Source organism: Schistocerca nitens, chromosome 4 (assembly GCF_023898315.1).
Source record: "Schistocerca nitens isolate TAMUIC-IGC-003100 chromosome 4, iqSchNite1.1, whole genome shotgun sequence".
In the NCBI taxonomy this organism is placed as follows: Eukaryota; Metazoa; Arthropoda; class Insecta; order Orthoptera; family Acrididae; genus Schistocerca; species Schistocerca nitens.
In genome coordinates this window covers 390,220,798-390,237,313 of record NC_064617.1, presented here as the reverse complement: position 1 = coordinate 390,237,313, position 16,516 = coordinate 390,220,798, and the positions used below count along the sequence as shown (strand labels likewise).

The 16,516-nt window shown below is 39.3% G+C and overlaps 1 protein-coding gene across 1 annotated transcript in view; it reads right to left on the bottom strand.

The window, feature by feature from the left end:
* Positions 1-7,629, bottom strand: part of LOC126252442 (sorting nexin-25) — a 187,901-nt gene extending 180,272 nt beyond the window's left edge. The window contains exons 1-3 of the mRNA XM_049953335.1: positions 7,269-7,629; positions 2,092-2,320; positions 1,842-2,005 (exon numbers count right to left, since the gene is read on the bottom strand). Of these exons, the coding sequence (XP_049809292.1) occupies positions 1,842-2,005; positions 2,092-2,320; positions 7,269-7,270 (395 nt within the window). The 5' untranslated portion in view covers positions 7,271-7,629. The remainder of the gene's footprint in view (positions 1-1,841; positions 2,006-2,091; positions 2,321-7,268) is intronic.
* Between the last annotated feature and the right edge of the window lie 8,887 nt (positions 7,630-16,516).

The following is a 16,516-nucleotide window of genomic DNA, read 5'->3' as shown; positions in this document are numbered from 1 at the left end:
TCACAATGCTTTGCACACACATACAAAAACTCAAAAAGTTTTTTTAGGCATTCAAAAATGTTCGATATGTGCCCCTTTAGTGATTCGGCAGACATCAAGCCGATAATCAAGTTCCTCCCACACTCGGCGCAGCATGTCTCCATCAATGAGTTCGAAAGCATCGTTGATGTGAGCTCACAGTTCTGGCACGTTTCTTGGTAGAGGAGGTTTAGACACTGAATCTTTCACATAACCCCACAGAAAGAAATGGCATGGGGTTAAGTCGGGAGAGTGTGGAGGCCATGACATGAATTGCTGATCAAGATCTCCACCACGACCATCGGTTTTCCAATCTCCTGTTTAAGAAATGCCGAACATCATGATGGAATTGCGGTGGAGCACCATCCTGTTGAAAGATGAAGTCGGCGCTGTCGGTCTCCAGTTGTGGCAAGAGCCAATTTTCCAGCATGTGCAGATACACGTGTCCTGTAACGTTTTTTTCGCAGAAGAAAAAGGGGCCGTAAACTTTAAACCGTGAGATTGCACAAAACACGTTAACTTTTGGTGAATTGCGAATTTGCTGCACGAATGCGTGAGGATTCTCTACCGCCCAGATTCGCACATTGTGTCTGTTCACTTCACCATTAAGAAAAAATGTTGCTTCATCACTGAAAACAAGTTTCGCACTGAACGCATCCTCTTCCATGAGCTGTTGCAACCGTGCCGAAAATTCAAAGCGTTTGACTTTGTCATCGGGTGTCAGGGCTTTTAGCAATTGTAAACAGTAAGGCTTCTGCTTTAGCCTTTTCCGTAAGATTTTCCAAACCGTCGGCTGTGGTACGTTTAGCTCCCTGCTTGCTTTATTCGTCGACTTCCGCGGGCTACGTGTGAAACTTGCCCGCACCCGTTCAACCGTTTCTTCGCTCACTGCAGGCCGACCCGTTGATTTCCCCTTACAGAGGCATCCAGAAGCTTTAAACTGCGCATACCATCGCCGAATGGAGTTAGCAGTTGGTGGATCTTTGTTGAACTTCGTCCTGAAGTGTCGTTGCACTGTTATGACTGACTGATGTGAGTGCATTTCAAGCACGACATACGCTTTCTCGGCTCCTGTCGCCATTTTGTCTCACTGCGCTCTCGGGTGCTCTGGCGGCAGAAACCTGAAGTGTGGCTTCAGCCGAACAAAACTTTATGAGTTTTTCTACGTATCTGTAGTGTGTCGTGACCATATGTCAATGAATGGAGCTACAGTGAATTTATGAAATCGCTTCAATCATTTGTAATAGCCCTGTACATACAAAGAGTGACAGTGCTTGTGGAAAGTGTGATCCAAGCGCTATACAAATTAGGAATTTAAAGATTAATTCTTACAAATGAATTGCTTGTGTGTTGCAAACCAGTTTTCCTTGAAGTGAGCAGTACCTTTTTTGCAAAAAAATAAAAAGCTTATGGGGTAATTTAGAAAGGAAGCGAAGGAAGTTTGCGATGGTGTCACACAGTGGCAGGTCTCTTGATTACATTTAGCACCAACTCTGTGGTATTATAACTTGCTTTTAATTGTTGTGGATTGAAAGCCAACATGCTTTGCTGCAAACTTCGACTACACAGACTGGCTTGTGTGACAACAATATGTATGAAATCAGGCTCTACCAGTACCATCATATACTTCAACACCTTTTACAAATTACTGAAAGCTTACCAAACTGAAATTAGTGAGCCAGTATCTTGAACAGAGTTTATTTTCCTTTATTTATTTATTTTAACTATCTAATATATAATAAATTTCAACGGAATGCTTTAGTGTTATAAGTTTTTTAAATGTATCAAGAAACACATAAATGGAATATTCTGAATGAACTTACTTAATTTCTTGTGACAATTCCTCAGTGCTTAAGCCAATACTGTTGAGGGCATTACAAATGAAATCTCTCAAAACCAAATCTAGCAAGTGTTGAAGCGCATCATCTATCATCCGCCCAAAAATAACAGGTAAGCGTCTTGGTTTTACTGGCTTTGGATCCACTTGCTGAAAAAAAATTTATGTATTTATCGCTCCTTTCTGCAGAACACTCCTTCACAAATTTTGAGGAGATTTTAAGATAGACAACTTACTGTAAAAAATTTTCTGAGAGCTTCAAGATCCTGTGACTTCACTTGCTTTCTTTGGATTTTTGATAAAGACTTGAGATGAGCACCAATAAAAGCAGATATAGCAAAAGTTATCACTACCACTGCAGCACCAACAAACAACAGGAATAATACCCATTCTGGACGATAAAATAAAGCTAGGAACAGAATAACTGCTGATGGAGACAGGTACGCAAGCTTCATAATATACTTCCTGTGAGACAAACAGAAGATAACTTTAGTACACAAAAACAAACTGATAAAAAATGACTAATGCAGAGCACAATTACAGTCAGTAAATATCATGAACATATCACTTACATACACACAATCTTACAGAACACTGTTCCCAAATTAAGTGCCTGAGGATTACTTTGAAAACATGCCACAATTGCTTGGCTTTTAAAACGTTAACAATATAACAAGACCTTCCATTTTTTTGTACAAAGTGTTTATGTTCAATCTATAATACATTAAACACAGATTATGGGCTCAGTGTTTCATACAATGTGGCGAAAATTCTACAGTATTGATGTGACTTTTTTTTAACTGAATAAATGAAAGACTAATTTTTAAACTTGTTCACAGTGGAAAAAATAAACCATGTTTCTGCATCTACGCACTTTTTTCCTGAACTAAGACCAATCAGATTAACTGTGGTGTCAAATGCTGTACAGTTCAATCTTTTTTCCACTGCTGTTATAAGTTACAGTCAAACTTACAGCTAATCAACAGTGCTTTTTTTTAACAGCATCTGAACAGCTAAATGGTCCTAACAATTGAGTTCTCCATGCCTACCAATCTCCATTTTCGCTCCTCTCACTGAGGCAATCTTGATGTCCACCCCCCCCCCCCCCCCCAAGTTGCAATCCTAAGCAAAATTGTCCTGCTTTTTCCCTTTTGTTATACCCAACTACAATTTCTCATCTCTCTGTTCACCACATCTTTTTGTTTCCTTCACTCAACCATGCAGAAGTTACTTGAGAGAGAGAGAGAGAGAGAGAGAGAGAGAGAGAGAGAGAGAGAGAGAGAGATTAGCTTTGTCTCACCTAAAAATAGTTACATATAAAACATTATTATCCCTGTAAATGAAAACTATATTATCTCTGCAAAGATAAAACATTCAACAAAATGATTCTCAAATTATGAATGAAACCTGTTCTCAATTTGAAGGTTGCTTGGAACACTACAGTAATTTAAGACAGTAGTCGTGAAAGAAAAGACACCTGAAAGATGCAGTGGGCTTTGCACAGCTGCTTCACACCTCTGAGTAATGTAACACAATTTTGTGTGTGTCTCTATGGCAACACCCCATTGTTATCACAGCTCTAATAAAGACTACTGTTTCGCTTACAGCCATTTGCGCTTTGCAGTTTACATCTGACAACAGCACTGTTGACTATCAGGGCTCTCCTCTCGCCAACTCTACTACAGGCATGATGCTATTGGAGATGTGGAATTATTTTCCTCCTACCTTTGAAATGACTCACTCATTCAGTCATAGGCGTATCTACAGTTTAATGTGAGCTTTTATATTTTTAATCGGATAATCATCCGCAGCTTGTGGTCTAATGGTTAGTGTTGATGCCTCTAAATCACAGGGCTCCGAGTTTGAATCCCAGCTGGGTCAGAGATTATCTTTGCTTGGAGAATGGGTGTTAGTGCTGTCCTAATCATTTCATCTCATCTTCATCACAAATTGTTGTAAATGAAATGAGATATTAACAATAACTGTAATTCAAAACTCTCTATACTAAATAAAGTTATTTATTTATATACTGCATTATAATGTTTAATTTTGACCTTTTGGATCCATGCTCATTTGCTTTATCTATTACAAATTAGCTTCCATCCTTTCCAATTTTTTGGCTCTATCTAACCCATCCATTCCCCTTTCCTACTCACTTATCCTTCCTGCATCTCTTTGTTGGGCATCTTTCTCTCTGAATGCCTATATTTTATGTACTCTATTTACAGCAAAACTACTGGAGAAAAATTCCCCATTTCTTAATGTCTTGATTAAGCTTTTTGCTTCAATTTTCGTTTTTATTGTGATTAAAATTGTGTACCAATATAAAACCACAATAGAAGTTCTTCAAGTTATGCAATCTATATAAAATATCAGAAGATAAGTAAGAAGGAGGAGAAAAAGAAGAAGAAAATTATAGTTTTCCAAATAAACTTTGATAACGAATAGTAAAACACCCAACACGACACTGACATTCAGTTTATAAGCCATAAATCAAGTCCTGACGAAATTTCAACTACCACACGTGTCCACCTCACTTGCTCAGCTTGAAAATAGATTCTGAAAGTACATAGTGCAGCTGATGACATATCCAAAAATGTGTTGAAAGAGAAATCTTTGTGATACTTCTTTCCATTTTACAAATTGATTTCCTCTTACATTTGTTTCACTGCCTCATTTAAGATTCCAGAATTAATTACGGTAAAGCATGGTGTTGGACAACTTTATTTTATATTCAACAATTTAGATTATTTTTACACCTGCCACTTTTCCATGGTCTTCAATGTTTATGGCTTCTAAGTAGTAAGAACCAGGACGTTGTACCCTATCTTATCAATGTTTGTATTACAGAAACAATGTTCACTCCACCATTGCTACCTATGAATGCTTTATTTCTACCACTAAAAATAAGTATTCAGAAAATGCAGGAAGACTAGAACTTTATATATTCACATCAAAGTCATTAGACTGAGCATATAAGCAGAACTGGGCATGACATTAGCCACATCTTTTCAAAGGAATCATCTCAGCATTTATTTACACTGTAATCTCTGGAAAAATCCAACACTAAATTCATTCTGGGGAAAAAGATATGTACAGAACCACATATTAAGAAAAATTACACAACTCATCTAATTAGTCACATGTAACTGTACATCTATGGGGCTGGTTCAAACCGAACAGAACTTAGACAAAGGGAGGACAACAATTATGGACTAAAACAGTCAGCTTATCCATCAGACAACCGCAAATTACCAAGGTAAGACTTCAAAGTATTCACAGTTTTGTATGATTCATGTAAATAATTTGACCAAAGTACTCGTCATACTTTTTTTTTAGGTAATAGGCGCTATAGGTTTTCTGAACTGGCTTTGCAGTTTTAGTTTCTATAATAAAAAGTGTATTAGACAGGGCAAAGTTAGTCACATGTAGTATGAATGTAGATAAGTTCCACTCCAGGTCAATCTTTGAGGATTTAGATCATGCTTGAAAATCTTTTGGCCAACATGAACTCAATGCAGGAATTTTTCTACAACTTTTAAAGCCCTTTGATGTCTTGTATCATAAAATCCTCCTTGAAAAATTAGAATTACACAATATGAGAGGTGTAGCACACAGCTGGTTATGCTCATATCTTGGAAAGCACAGACAGAAGGTGTCACTTTAGATAGGTCAAATGTTTCAACAAAATTGGACACAGTTTCTATTAAGAGAAGCTATCAATAAAACATGAAGCCCTAGAGGCTCGATCCTGAGCCCATGACTCTTTATGATTTGTGTGGATGACCTAGTAGAACATATGAGCACCTAAAAAATCTGTTAACTTCAATGGTGATAGTAGTGTATGATTATCTGCATCCAGCACACGATGTGTGCATTCAACAGCAAAAACTGTCAAGTGCTTACAGAATGATTAAACACAAACTGTAGTTAAATTCTAAAAGTATTGTACACCTCAACTTTCAACTAATCTCACCAATAGAAGAAAAAACATATCCAAGTAAGATTAAAAGCAGAAAGCATAGAAGCCATTACTGCCGAATTATTATTTCCTTTTTTTCTAGGGGTTACATGGGACTGAAAAAAAGGATACACCTGTAAGGTAAGGTGTAAACTCTGAGGTTATTGAAAGTTTCAACAAGTAAACAGTAGCGCAGGCACACTACACACAGTTCTATTGAATGCTTTGCTAATAAATTTTTCAACTGAAATGCCACTCGGCTCATCAATGTCTTTAGAATGAAAAAAAGATCATAGATGACCATTTGTGGCCTTAAAAAGGGGTAACTTATAAACCTCAATTACCTGTTCTTGGCATTATAAATTTTTCGTGTTTGTTTATCCTTAAAACAATCTGATTCACTAGGGTAAGACTATGAAATAGATTATTAAACGCAGAACAAGGATACACACAATTTTGGTTTCAGAGGGCAACCCGATTTCCACCAAATGTATTTCAGATCATCATGCTATTAGTAAAGTGTAATCCATCGAGGCATAATACTGAACAAGACACCAGAATAAATAAATTGCTTCAGAGCTACCAGTTAACAGCAAACTAAAGGAATTCCTTATAAAAGCACAATTTTTATTCTGTACAGGAATTTCTAAAAATGCAAAAACAGCAACTCTTCTTCAAAAGTTGAGCAATCGACCAAACTAAAAGAGTAAGAATGCCTGTGTACTATCTTTTTAATTACATCACACATTAATTTGACATACCTAATAGCAATTGTACAACCTACAATGATGCTAATACCTGGACCAATACAGTATACAATACCATGTAGCATTGCTACAAAAACCCACTTAGCGACTAGTTCCACAAAGTAACACCACACAAAAACCAATTGTTGGATAGCCAATTGTATTTGGTATCTGCTGATAGAAAATTCATGCAACACGGCCAATACATCAGTAATTTCTCAGTTACATACACATAGCATTGTAACTGTCTTCGTAATTTGCCCACAGGAAATAAATCCCTCCACACCTCTTAAATAATGATAGTAGTTGTCCTTGTGTCGTTAAGAAATACCATAATGTTAAGTGTATTGAGTACGTAAACTTTCGCCCTCCGGCCTTCATCAAATGCGAACACAATGCATGAAATCATCACGAGTGGGATCAGGACTGTCATATAGGAAGCAAACTGTCGAAAGGTAACATCAGACGATAAAGAAACAATCACGTTATGAAAACCACCGTAGTTTCAGCTGTCACATGACTGTACATTCAAAGTAATGCTTCGATTGCCATAGCACTTTAGTACCACCACAAAAAAAATCTTCGCTCCCTGGTACCATACAACATTTTACTTCGCATTTCACAGAAAAACGTGCTGGCAATATACTGCACCTCAAAACTTACGCATATAATAAAAAGTTGGGCATTGAGCAGTACCACCACTTACATGCGTTTCCTCAGCCGGAAAGCTGATGTAATACTTTACATATGTAGAATTCTAACAGTGTATACCCATCCAGGCCTACTATATAAATATGCTAGTACAGAACCCATTACGACATTCACTTCACCGGTTTAAGCATAACTCAACAAGGTCCCATTGCCAAACACAATATTGAATTAGTATGTCAAATGGTTACTACAGAACAGAATACAACACAGTACTGCATCTCTTAACGTTTTTAATACTCCAGGGGTAAAAATGAGGGGAATCTCCATAATCTATTTAATAAACAACATTCAAGTGCTGCATCAAGCGCGCAACAATTCCACTTCGCAAGAATCTAGGTTACTCAGAGACACTTGTTACTTCGATGAACATCTTTGACCCAAATGTCAAATTCAAACTTCTAAACAGAGTTAAACTTTATCGTCAACGAAAAGTGGAAGAATCACGTTGGAACAGGTCCCCTGAATTTGCTGAAAGTAGCATAACCGACAGAAGAAAATTCTGTCATTACACGGCGAAAGCAAAATGATCCTACTCCAGATAAGGCAGCCTTTATTGAAGGACATAAGATGAAAACATGGTCAAATTTTCGCCATCAAATAATTAACACCGAACATCAGATGACATGTCAAGTGATTATTTTTTTGAAATATCGATATGAGAAACACACTCGCTAATGATTTATTAGCTGTAACACATGATATATACATATATGCATTTCACAGTCCTTTCATCAAATTATTAAAAAATCAAAGCAAATATATTGTTAATAAATATTCTTGTTAGTACTACAAATGAACAGGTTTTTACATTAATGATATATAAAAGTAACATATTCTGATTCTGCTGAACACAGTGAAACACATGTCTGTTTGCACGCCACAAACAATATTTCCAAAAACTTCGATTACGTTAATGCTAGAAATTACCAGGTATTTAGGTAAACAATATATAAAATCAATATATTATGCTTCTGTTGAAGATGGTGGAACATATGCCTGTCTCCTTGTAGCCCAACAAACAATATTTCCAATAACCTGGAGATTGTAACGCGTTGTAGCTTCTCTGTTTTCTTCATTTCCTCAGTCTGAATCAATATAGCATAAAAGAGCATTTGAATTTCCCTTTCTGTCACACTGACCAACAACAAGTGTTGTTTAATATACTGAAGAATTGGTTTCAAACATTTCCAGTAGATTTCTGCTGGTTTATTTTCATGTCCACCAAAATAGTTAACTAATGCACTTATATCTGGTCTTGTAACTGTCATCACATACATAAACAACCAATCAGTTCTGTGTATGTTCTATTTCCAGCTGTGTCACCACAAGCATCTCCACTGGGTTTGACATTCATTAGCTGTTTATAGGATTTACATTCTTCCATGTTGAACCTTTCAACAAGTTTTCAACGTTGACTAGGAAAAATTTTGCCAAAATTCTCTATATATTTATTCTGAGAAATAATTTACTTCTCAGAGTTCTCATATTCGAAATTTTACTTTTGCCTTCTTTTCAATGTCAGTAAATTTGCTTTTACAATTCCCAGCAATTAGAATATTGTCTACATGCACTAGCAAATAAGTACTATAATCATCAGTGCTTTCAGTTTACAGACATTGAAACCCTATATCCTTCATCAAACAGTTAAATATTGAGTTCCAAGTCCTTGGTACCTCCTTTAAGCTATGTCAAGCTTTATTGAGTTTGCATTCAGGTGTTTCTTTAATCATCACTTATTGAGGAAATTTCATACAAATTTCTTCAGTCAGTTCTCCATGCAAGAATGCATTTTGTACATCCGTCTGTTCCATAAAGAAATCGTGTTCCTTCACCACACCAAGAAAAGTTCATAGTGTTGTGAGTCAAGCAACTGAAAAATATCTTAGCTCATAGTTATATCCTTTTACCTGAGTACAACCTTTAACTACTAAACTTGCCTTATACCTTTCAATATTTCCAGAGGCATCCCTTTTATTTTGAACACCTATTGATTGCTGATGGTTCTTTTATTTACTGGAAGTGGTGCAGAAATCCAAGATCCATTAGATGACAGAGAGTCCAGTTCTTCCTTAATTTCTTTCGCGCATTCTTCTTCATCATGTCAGCCCCTCACTTCTTCAAAATTCTGAAGAAAGTTTCCCACAAACGCTTCTCATTCAAGGCTGCGTAATCCTCCAAGTATCTAGATGTTGTTGTTACTCTATTGGTTTTCTGCAGAGGCTTCACTTCTCCTGAAGTCTGAGTTACCTTCAACAGTTTGTTCAGTATCCTCCAAATTAGTTTTGTGGTATGTGGTAGAATTGAAAATTTATTTCCACATGAAACACATCTATCTGGAGCTTTGCTAGTGTCACTGCAGACGTATTCTCTTGCCATGGTGTCAGTGTTGACACAATGTTGTGGTATACATGTCGACGATTCTGTCCGCTGTTTGAGCTAGAGCATTTAAATCACCCGCACACACTGTCAGAATTTTTTGAGTGTCAGAAGGTATTCGGGACACCAAATATTGCGCAGCACGTCGTCGCTCACAGTGTTACTTGCCAGTGTGTGCAAACAGCGTAAAAGTTGTGATGGGGTTCGATCGCCGAGCTCCTCAGTCCGTAAAAGTATCTCTAGTCGCTTAGCTTCCGATTGTGATAGGCGCGTCACTAGTGCGTTATTAATTGACGCATGCCGTTCGGCGTTGGGTGATGCAGCAAGGCCAGCTTGTACCTCAGCAAGTAAGTCTTCTGTTAGTGCTGCGACTGCGTAGCTATACTTCGTTTCGTCTGCTGATATTTGTGCAAGGACGAACTGTCTTTCAAGCTGTGCAAACGACAACACCAGGTTGTGTTGCCAGAACACTTAGGGTTTAATTGTAACCCTGTGAACTGTGCTGCTTGTAGCTGGCTCAATGGTGATAGGTGGATTGTCCATTTTCGTGCGAGAACGACCTCGGCGCAGCTGACGCGGAAGTAAGGAACGTTCACGTTACGATGCGGTGCGGAAAGCTGAAGCCGACGCGGTCGTATTGTGTTATCGTCGGGGTCACCAAATATATGGTACCTGGTAGAATTAAACATTTATTTCCACATAAAACACATATATACAGGAGAGGTTTCCACCTTGGAAGGCTGAACAATTAACTGTTAAGAGAGGCATAGAATCGTTTATATCAGGGCTTCCCAACCCTTTCAGCTGGCGGACCCCTTCTTCAGTCGAAAATCCATGGCGGACCCCTAGTCAGTCAACAGCACAGTAACTTTAAATCTCAGAGCGAAACCCATGGGAACTGAAAGCTTCTTAATGCAAGTGCCATGTTCCTAACGATCCCCCCCCCCCCCCCCCACCACGACCACCTCGAAGTATCAATAGCCTTTAGTTTAGAGATGAATGAAAACAGCTTGAAATTAACGATCCAATTTGAATTCCCACTGTATCCAGACACTTACTAGTGGAGTTACTCCCTTTGTTCAACACACTATAGCCTGATTAAAATTACTTGGTAACTGACATTTCACACGTTGGAGCTGCCTTCTCCAAGGGCATTCAGCATCATGTCCAAACTGTTCACTGTTAACAAGCTTCCGCTTGTGGCCTGTTCACTCCCACTGTTTGGCTACTGTTGGGTAAGGAGCATGCATATTTCGTAACAGTCGTGTATGTGTGTGTGTGTGTGTGGTTTTTCGTGAAATGCGAAGAAAAATGTTCAAATGTGTGTTAAGTCTATGGGACTTAACTGCTGAGGTCATCAGTCCCTAATCTTGCACATTATTAACCCAAGTTTAACTTCCGCTAAGGACAACACACACACACACACACGCACACGCATGCCCGAGGGAGGACTCGAACCTCCGGCGGGAGCAGCCTCGCAATCCACGACGACATGGCACCTTAGACTGCGTGGCCACTCCGTGCGGCTGTCAAGAAAAGAGTCAGACCCATGATTCGGGATACAAACACATCACGAAAGAAACGAGGCCAAGGAATTGCCTTTAACGGACTACTGTGATATCTGTTGTGCAATGTGTGGGAATACATTCACCTAGTTTACATGCATTTCCAAACCCGGATTTCGTAAGCCAATGTCCCATTTCCGCTTTTGGTTGGTCAGGTAAACACTTCAAAATCGATTCTAGAAATCTGCTTGTATAAAGCCGTTTTGCAGTTCCACAATCGATTTTCGTGCCCATGTAAACAGCTCAGAAAGTCTAGTTATTTTTACGTCTTTGTGTATCTACTGAACGGCAGCTGTCAGTCCATAGCCGGCAGCTACCAGGCGGCGTTGCAACAGTGTACTGTCAGTTGGTAGTTGGCAACTGGCAGGCGGCGTGGCAACAGTTTAGCCACAACTGACAACTTCAACTACTACTTGGACACTTTATCGTGGCAGTCAGCCTCGACTGTAAACAAATTAGGAAAACAAACAAACAGACTCTTATTTCTATATAAGAAGACAAAGCAATTCACAGAACGTAAGACTTTTTTTTCTCAAAGGAAACAATTCTGGCAGAGGAGGTTTACCTTTTACAAGGTGGCACGTGAAAAGTCCTCATTTTTTTACGCTCGCAGCCAGTTGCCACAATATAGTGTCAGAGTAATAGCAAGGAATTGTAATTGAAGTATAGGCAGGCCATATTTTTACTGAGACGACGGTATGTATTATAAAGTAAAGAAATTAGCTCTAGAGATCATTTTCATTTTCGTAACAAAAATATCAGTGCCAACAGAATTCAATTAATAATTATTTTGTAAATGATAGAAGACAGAAACAAAATTCCTACAGAGCTATAGTTCAGGTACGTTCACTGAGCATCTATGAAGAAAAATGCTTTCTTCTTTACTATAGATGAGTCTGTAGGAATAATAATGGAATCCTAATGTGATGGTTGAGGGTGCTTCTGCTGACACAATTTTGAAGAGTTGGGTTCAATTCTTGACAACTGGAGACGGATGTGTGGTTCCGCATGTAGACAGCTTCGGTACTTAGTCTTGTGGGCAGCATGGATAGAGAATCCAGATTCACACATGTATGTTGTGGCAAACGGAAGAATACACGTTTTGCCTTTTCAACGAGGGGTAGTATTTTTTGTTATCCAAACGGATCCAAAAGTGTGAGTAACCGTCAATGCCAAAACTTGATTTCAAGGTAGGGTCTGTGGCAATTTCTATCCACAACTCATATTCATTTGATGATAGAATGTTCGGCTTTTTGGATACATTGAATGGGTTGACCATCCATTCGTATTTCTGCAGCTTCTCATCTTCAGCTGTTGGGAAATAATGCTCCAACAATGACATCAAGCTTCGGAGATGTTCAGAATTTGATGAAACAAATTCTTCCCAAGCGCCAATGTTTTGTTTTTCAAAAACTCCTTGAGAAGAGGAAAACACTCGACCTCCCCCTCCTCGACACTCTCTGCCCAAAAATTGATTTTCCTCTTGAATGCTCGAACTTTGACGATAGCAGTGACCTTTGTTTCACTTTGCCCTTGGAGTGAAATATTCATTTCGTTCATTTTGGAGAAAATATCTGACAAATAGGCAAGTATACACTGTCAATTTTCGTCATTAATAAGGTCTGCTAATTTGGTGTTATGCTCCAAAAGGAAAGCTTAGACTTCCAAACTTAATTCGTACAACCGAGAGAGTGCATTCCCACGTGAGAGCCACCTTACTTCTGTGTGGAGAAGCAGGGAACGTTGAAGGGTTCCCATATCTTCACACAGTATTGTGAAAAGTCTTGACTTCAACGGCCTTGATTTTATGGAATTAATGATTTGAATGAATTCGTCTAAAACTTTCTTGAACGAAACAGGCATTTGTTTCGTAGCTAAAGCGTATCTGTGGAGAGCACAATGACTACTGCTGCAATTCTTGGTGGTTTTTTTTATTTTCGTTATTGCTCCGACTGTAGGACCCATCATTGCTTTTGCACCATCTGTGCACACATCTATGCAATTAGACCATGAAACTTCGTTAGTCCTTAAAAAATCATCCAATAGACGGAATATTTGAGCACCTGTTGTGTTGGCAGATAGTGGTCTGCACAATAAGAGGTCCTCCTCAAAACATACAGAATATTCATAATGGACAAAAGCCAATAAAATCGCTAATCCTGCAACATCAGTGGATTCATCTATCTGCAGAGAAAATTAATTGTGTTGGATGTCAGAAACAAGAGTGTCTCTCACATCATTTGACATGTCAACAATGCATCTCTTGACAGTATTGTTTGATAATGGCACCGAAGATACAAGCTTTACTGCCTTTTCGTCTAGCATGCAAGAAACAATATCATTAACACACGACATGAGATTTTCTGCAATTTTATGAGCTGTGCCTGTTTTTGCCACTCGATAACTAACCAAGAAAGAAGCTTTTAATGAATTTTCATTAATTGTTTTTGGATGAGTTTTCATGCAATGCTGAGAAGCAGCTAGTTCAGCACTCATCCTTTTGAAAAAATCGATGTCTTTAGCCTGGAAATCCGGGTGAGTACCTTCAAAATGATGGCGCAAGTTAACTGGAACCATTGAACTGTTCAGAAGGACTCACGCACAAATAACACACTGAGCTTTACCCTCCTTTGTCTCCATAAAGCCCATTTCCAAACCGAGTGAGGTGGCGCAGTGGTTAGCACACTGGACTCGCATTCGGAAGGACGACGGTTCAATCCCGTCTCCAGCCATCCTGATTTAGGTTTTCCGTGATTTCCCTAAATCGTTTCAGGCAAATGCTGGGATGGTTCCTTTGAAAGGGCACGGCCGATTTCCTTCCCAATCCTTCCCTAACCCGAGCTTGTGCTCCGTCTCTAATGACCTCGTTGTCGACGGGACGTTAAACACTGACCACCACCACCGCCCATTTCCAAAAAGCTTTCTTTGTACTTACGCTTCTTGGTTATTCCACTTCCACAGGATATTGCAACCAATGGAGTACTTGCAGCGTTTTCCCATAATAAATCCGGCTGTGGAGCTTCTTGTGATTGTTCTTCCTTTGGTCGTCCTCCCTCCTCATTCATTTCAACTGGAAACTTCCCTTGTTGTGAAGGTGATGGAGAAACTGCACCCTTCTTCAATGATCCTGACTTCAGCCACCGATCAATGTTAGAAGTAATAAACTGGTCAATAATCGACTTATGAAATAGGCAGTGCACTGACAAAGCAACTTTAACATTTAATGATTCCTGGGGCTGCATACGTGCCAGCGAGTGCTGTGATTGGTCGACAAAGCTCGCTCCGCGCATGCGTAAAAGATTTCAGAGCATCTAGCGCCGTGAGATGGCGCACAAACGAGCCCTGTATTGTTGCGAAACAGTCGGTCAGAGAAGCCGCATACTCTGGCACTGAACTGTGTATGCGTTCTCACTTAAGAACCGCAAAGGCTGCTTGGGAATACGACCTGAAGTAAAAGTACGCATGTTTTTCACACGAAAAAAAAAGTGATGAATTGGATTTTCACATTTTTATTCAATAATTTTATTCATTATTTTACACGATTTGGTGAAAGTTGGCCGCGGACCCCCTAGAAAGAGCCGGCGGACCCCTAAGGGGTCTGCGGACCACACATTGGGAAGCCCTGGTCTATATCACTCACGTCAAAGAGCAACTATAATAATAAACGCTAGACACACAGAGTGTTTATATACCACAGTACACTCGCATTTGCAGAGACAGAATGAGATGCTAGAGTTTCATTCTGATGTTCTTGATCTTCTGCTGTGTTCTGTGATGTGCTTTCAAGTTGAAAAGTCTCCAAGATCGAATCATCACTACTTTCACCTTGAAATAGAAACTTATCTTCATCAAAAGATCCATTTTTTTCAAATACAATTTTGTGTTGTTAGGGACATCATAATCTCTACTCACTGGGACAATATCCAGTGGGCAAAAGTTTTATTGACTTGGTGTCAGACTTTCTTGTCAATAGCTCCTTTGGAGTGTGCAGCACACCCAAACACATGTAGTTCACTCAAATTTGGCTTCCTTCCATACCACAGCATTGCTGAAATTCCTCCTGCTAAAGCTAAAGCATGTCTACAAGTAATGAAAAAGACATCTGTCAATATCGCTTATGACCCTAACTGATTTCGACGTGTGTTCCATAAACAAATCATATTCTTTCACCACACCAAGGAAAATTCTCAATGTTGTGAATCAAGCTACTGAAACATATATCTCCTCATAGTCATATCCCTTCACCTGAGCACAATTTTTAACTGCCAAACATGACTGCCAGTATTTCCAGATGCATCACTTTTTACTTTGAACACCTGCTTACTACCAATGGCTCTTTTATTTGTTGGAAGTGGCACCACATAAACGAAAGCTAGTAGGGTGTGTTTCCACATTTGAAAGATTTCACATCAGTCACAAAAGTGTGACACTAGTAGCGCTACTTTGAAATGCAAATCGGGTTTGCTTTGAATTTTTATGTAAAAAGGAGTAGTACCCATTCCATAGTATACTTTGAAATAATGAAACACTTCAGGCTTCGATTGAAGACTATAAGCTGCTGTCAAGTGGGTATAATCATCAGTGAAAGTCGGTATATATTTCTTTCCATCAAAATAAACATGTGTTATGGGAACAAGCACATCACTATGTACCTTTTATGTGGTCATTTGGCTGAAACATGAGACTGAATAAGTGGTAGTCATGTTCTATTACCTTCTTCGTAGGTCAAACATTTATTTACAGGTTCAGAAAACTTTATTTTGTCCAATCCCTCTGCTAGAGAAGTTTCTTCGTATTTTAGAGGCTCAAATGTCATAAGCGTTTATGCCACGACTCCGCAGCATTCAGGAAATGCAAGCACTACACATAGAACTCTTAGTACATTTGAAAAGTTGAGAGGTGGCATGAGCCCCCTCTCATATTTCTATCTTACGATTTTCCTCTCTAATTGCATGCGGTGAAAAGTCGCTATTCCTTCACACGCGGACTTCCCACGCAGCGTCTCTCGTCACCCGGGTGGTCCGGTGACAGGTGGGCTCTGCTGATCTTGAAAGGGCTAAGCCGACGGGTGTGAGGGAGTCGAGTGAATGCTTTCCAGACGCCCACATTGTCAAAAGACACGCCTGCAGGGGCCTGAAGTAGCGGCTGGGCTAGAGGTTCTGTTACTTCGCAGAAACGTAGCGAAAACACTTTCTGGCGGGCTACCAGCGAGGTGTGGGAATGACTTGTGTACCCAGGCAGTTGTGGCGGGAAAATTCCCGCGCTTTCTGCAAAATCGTAACTGTGATTGGCTTGCTCAGTG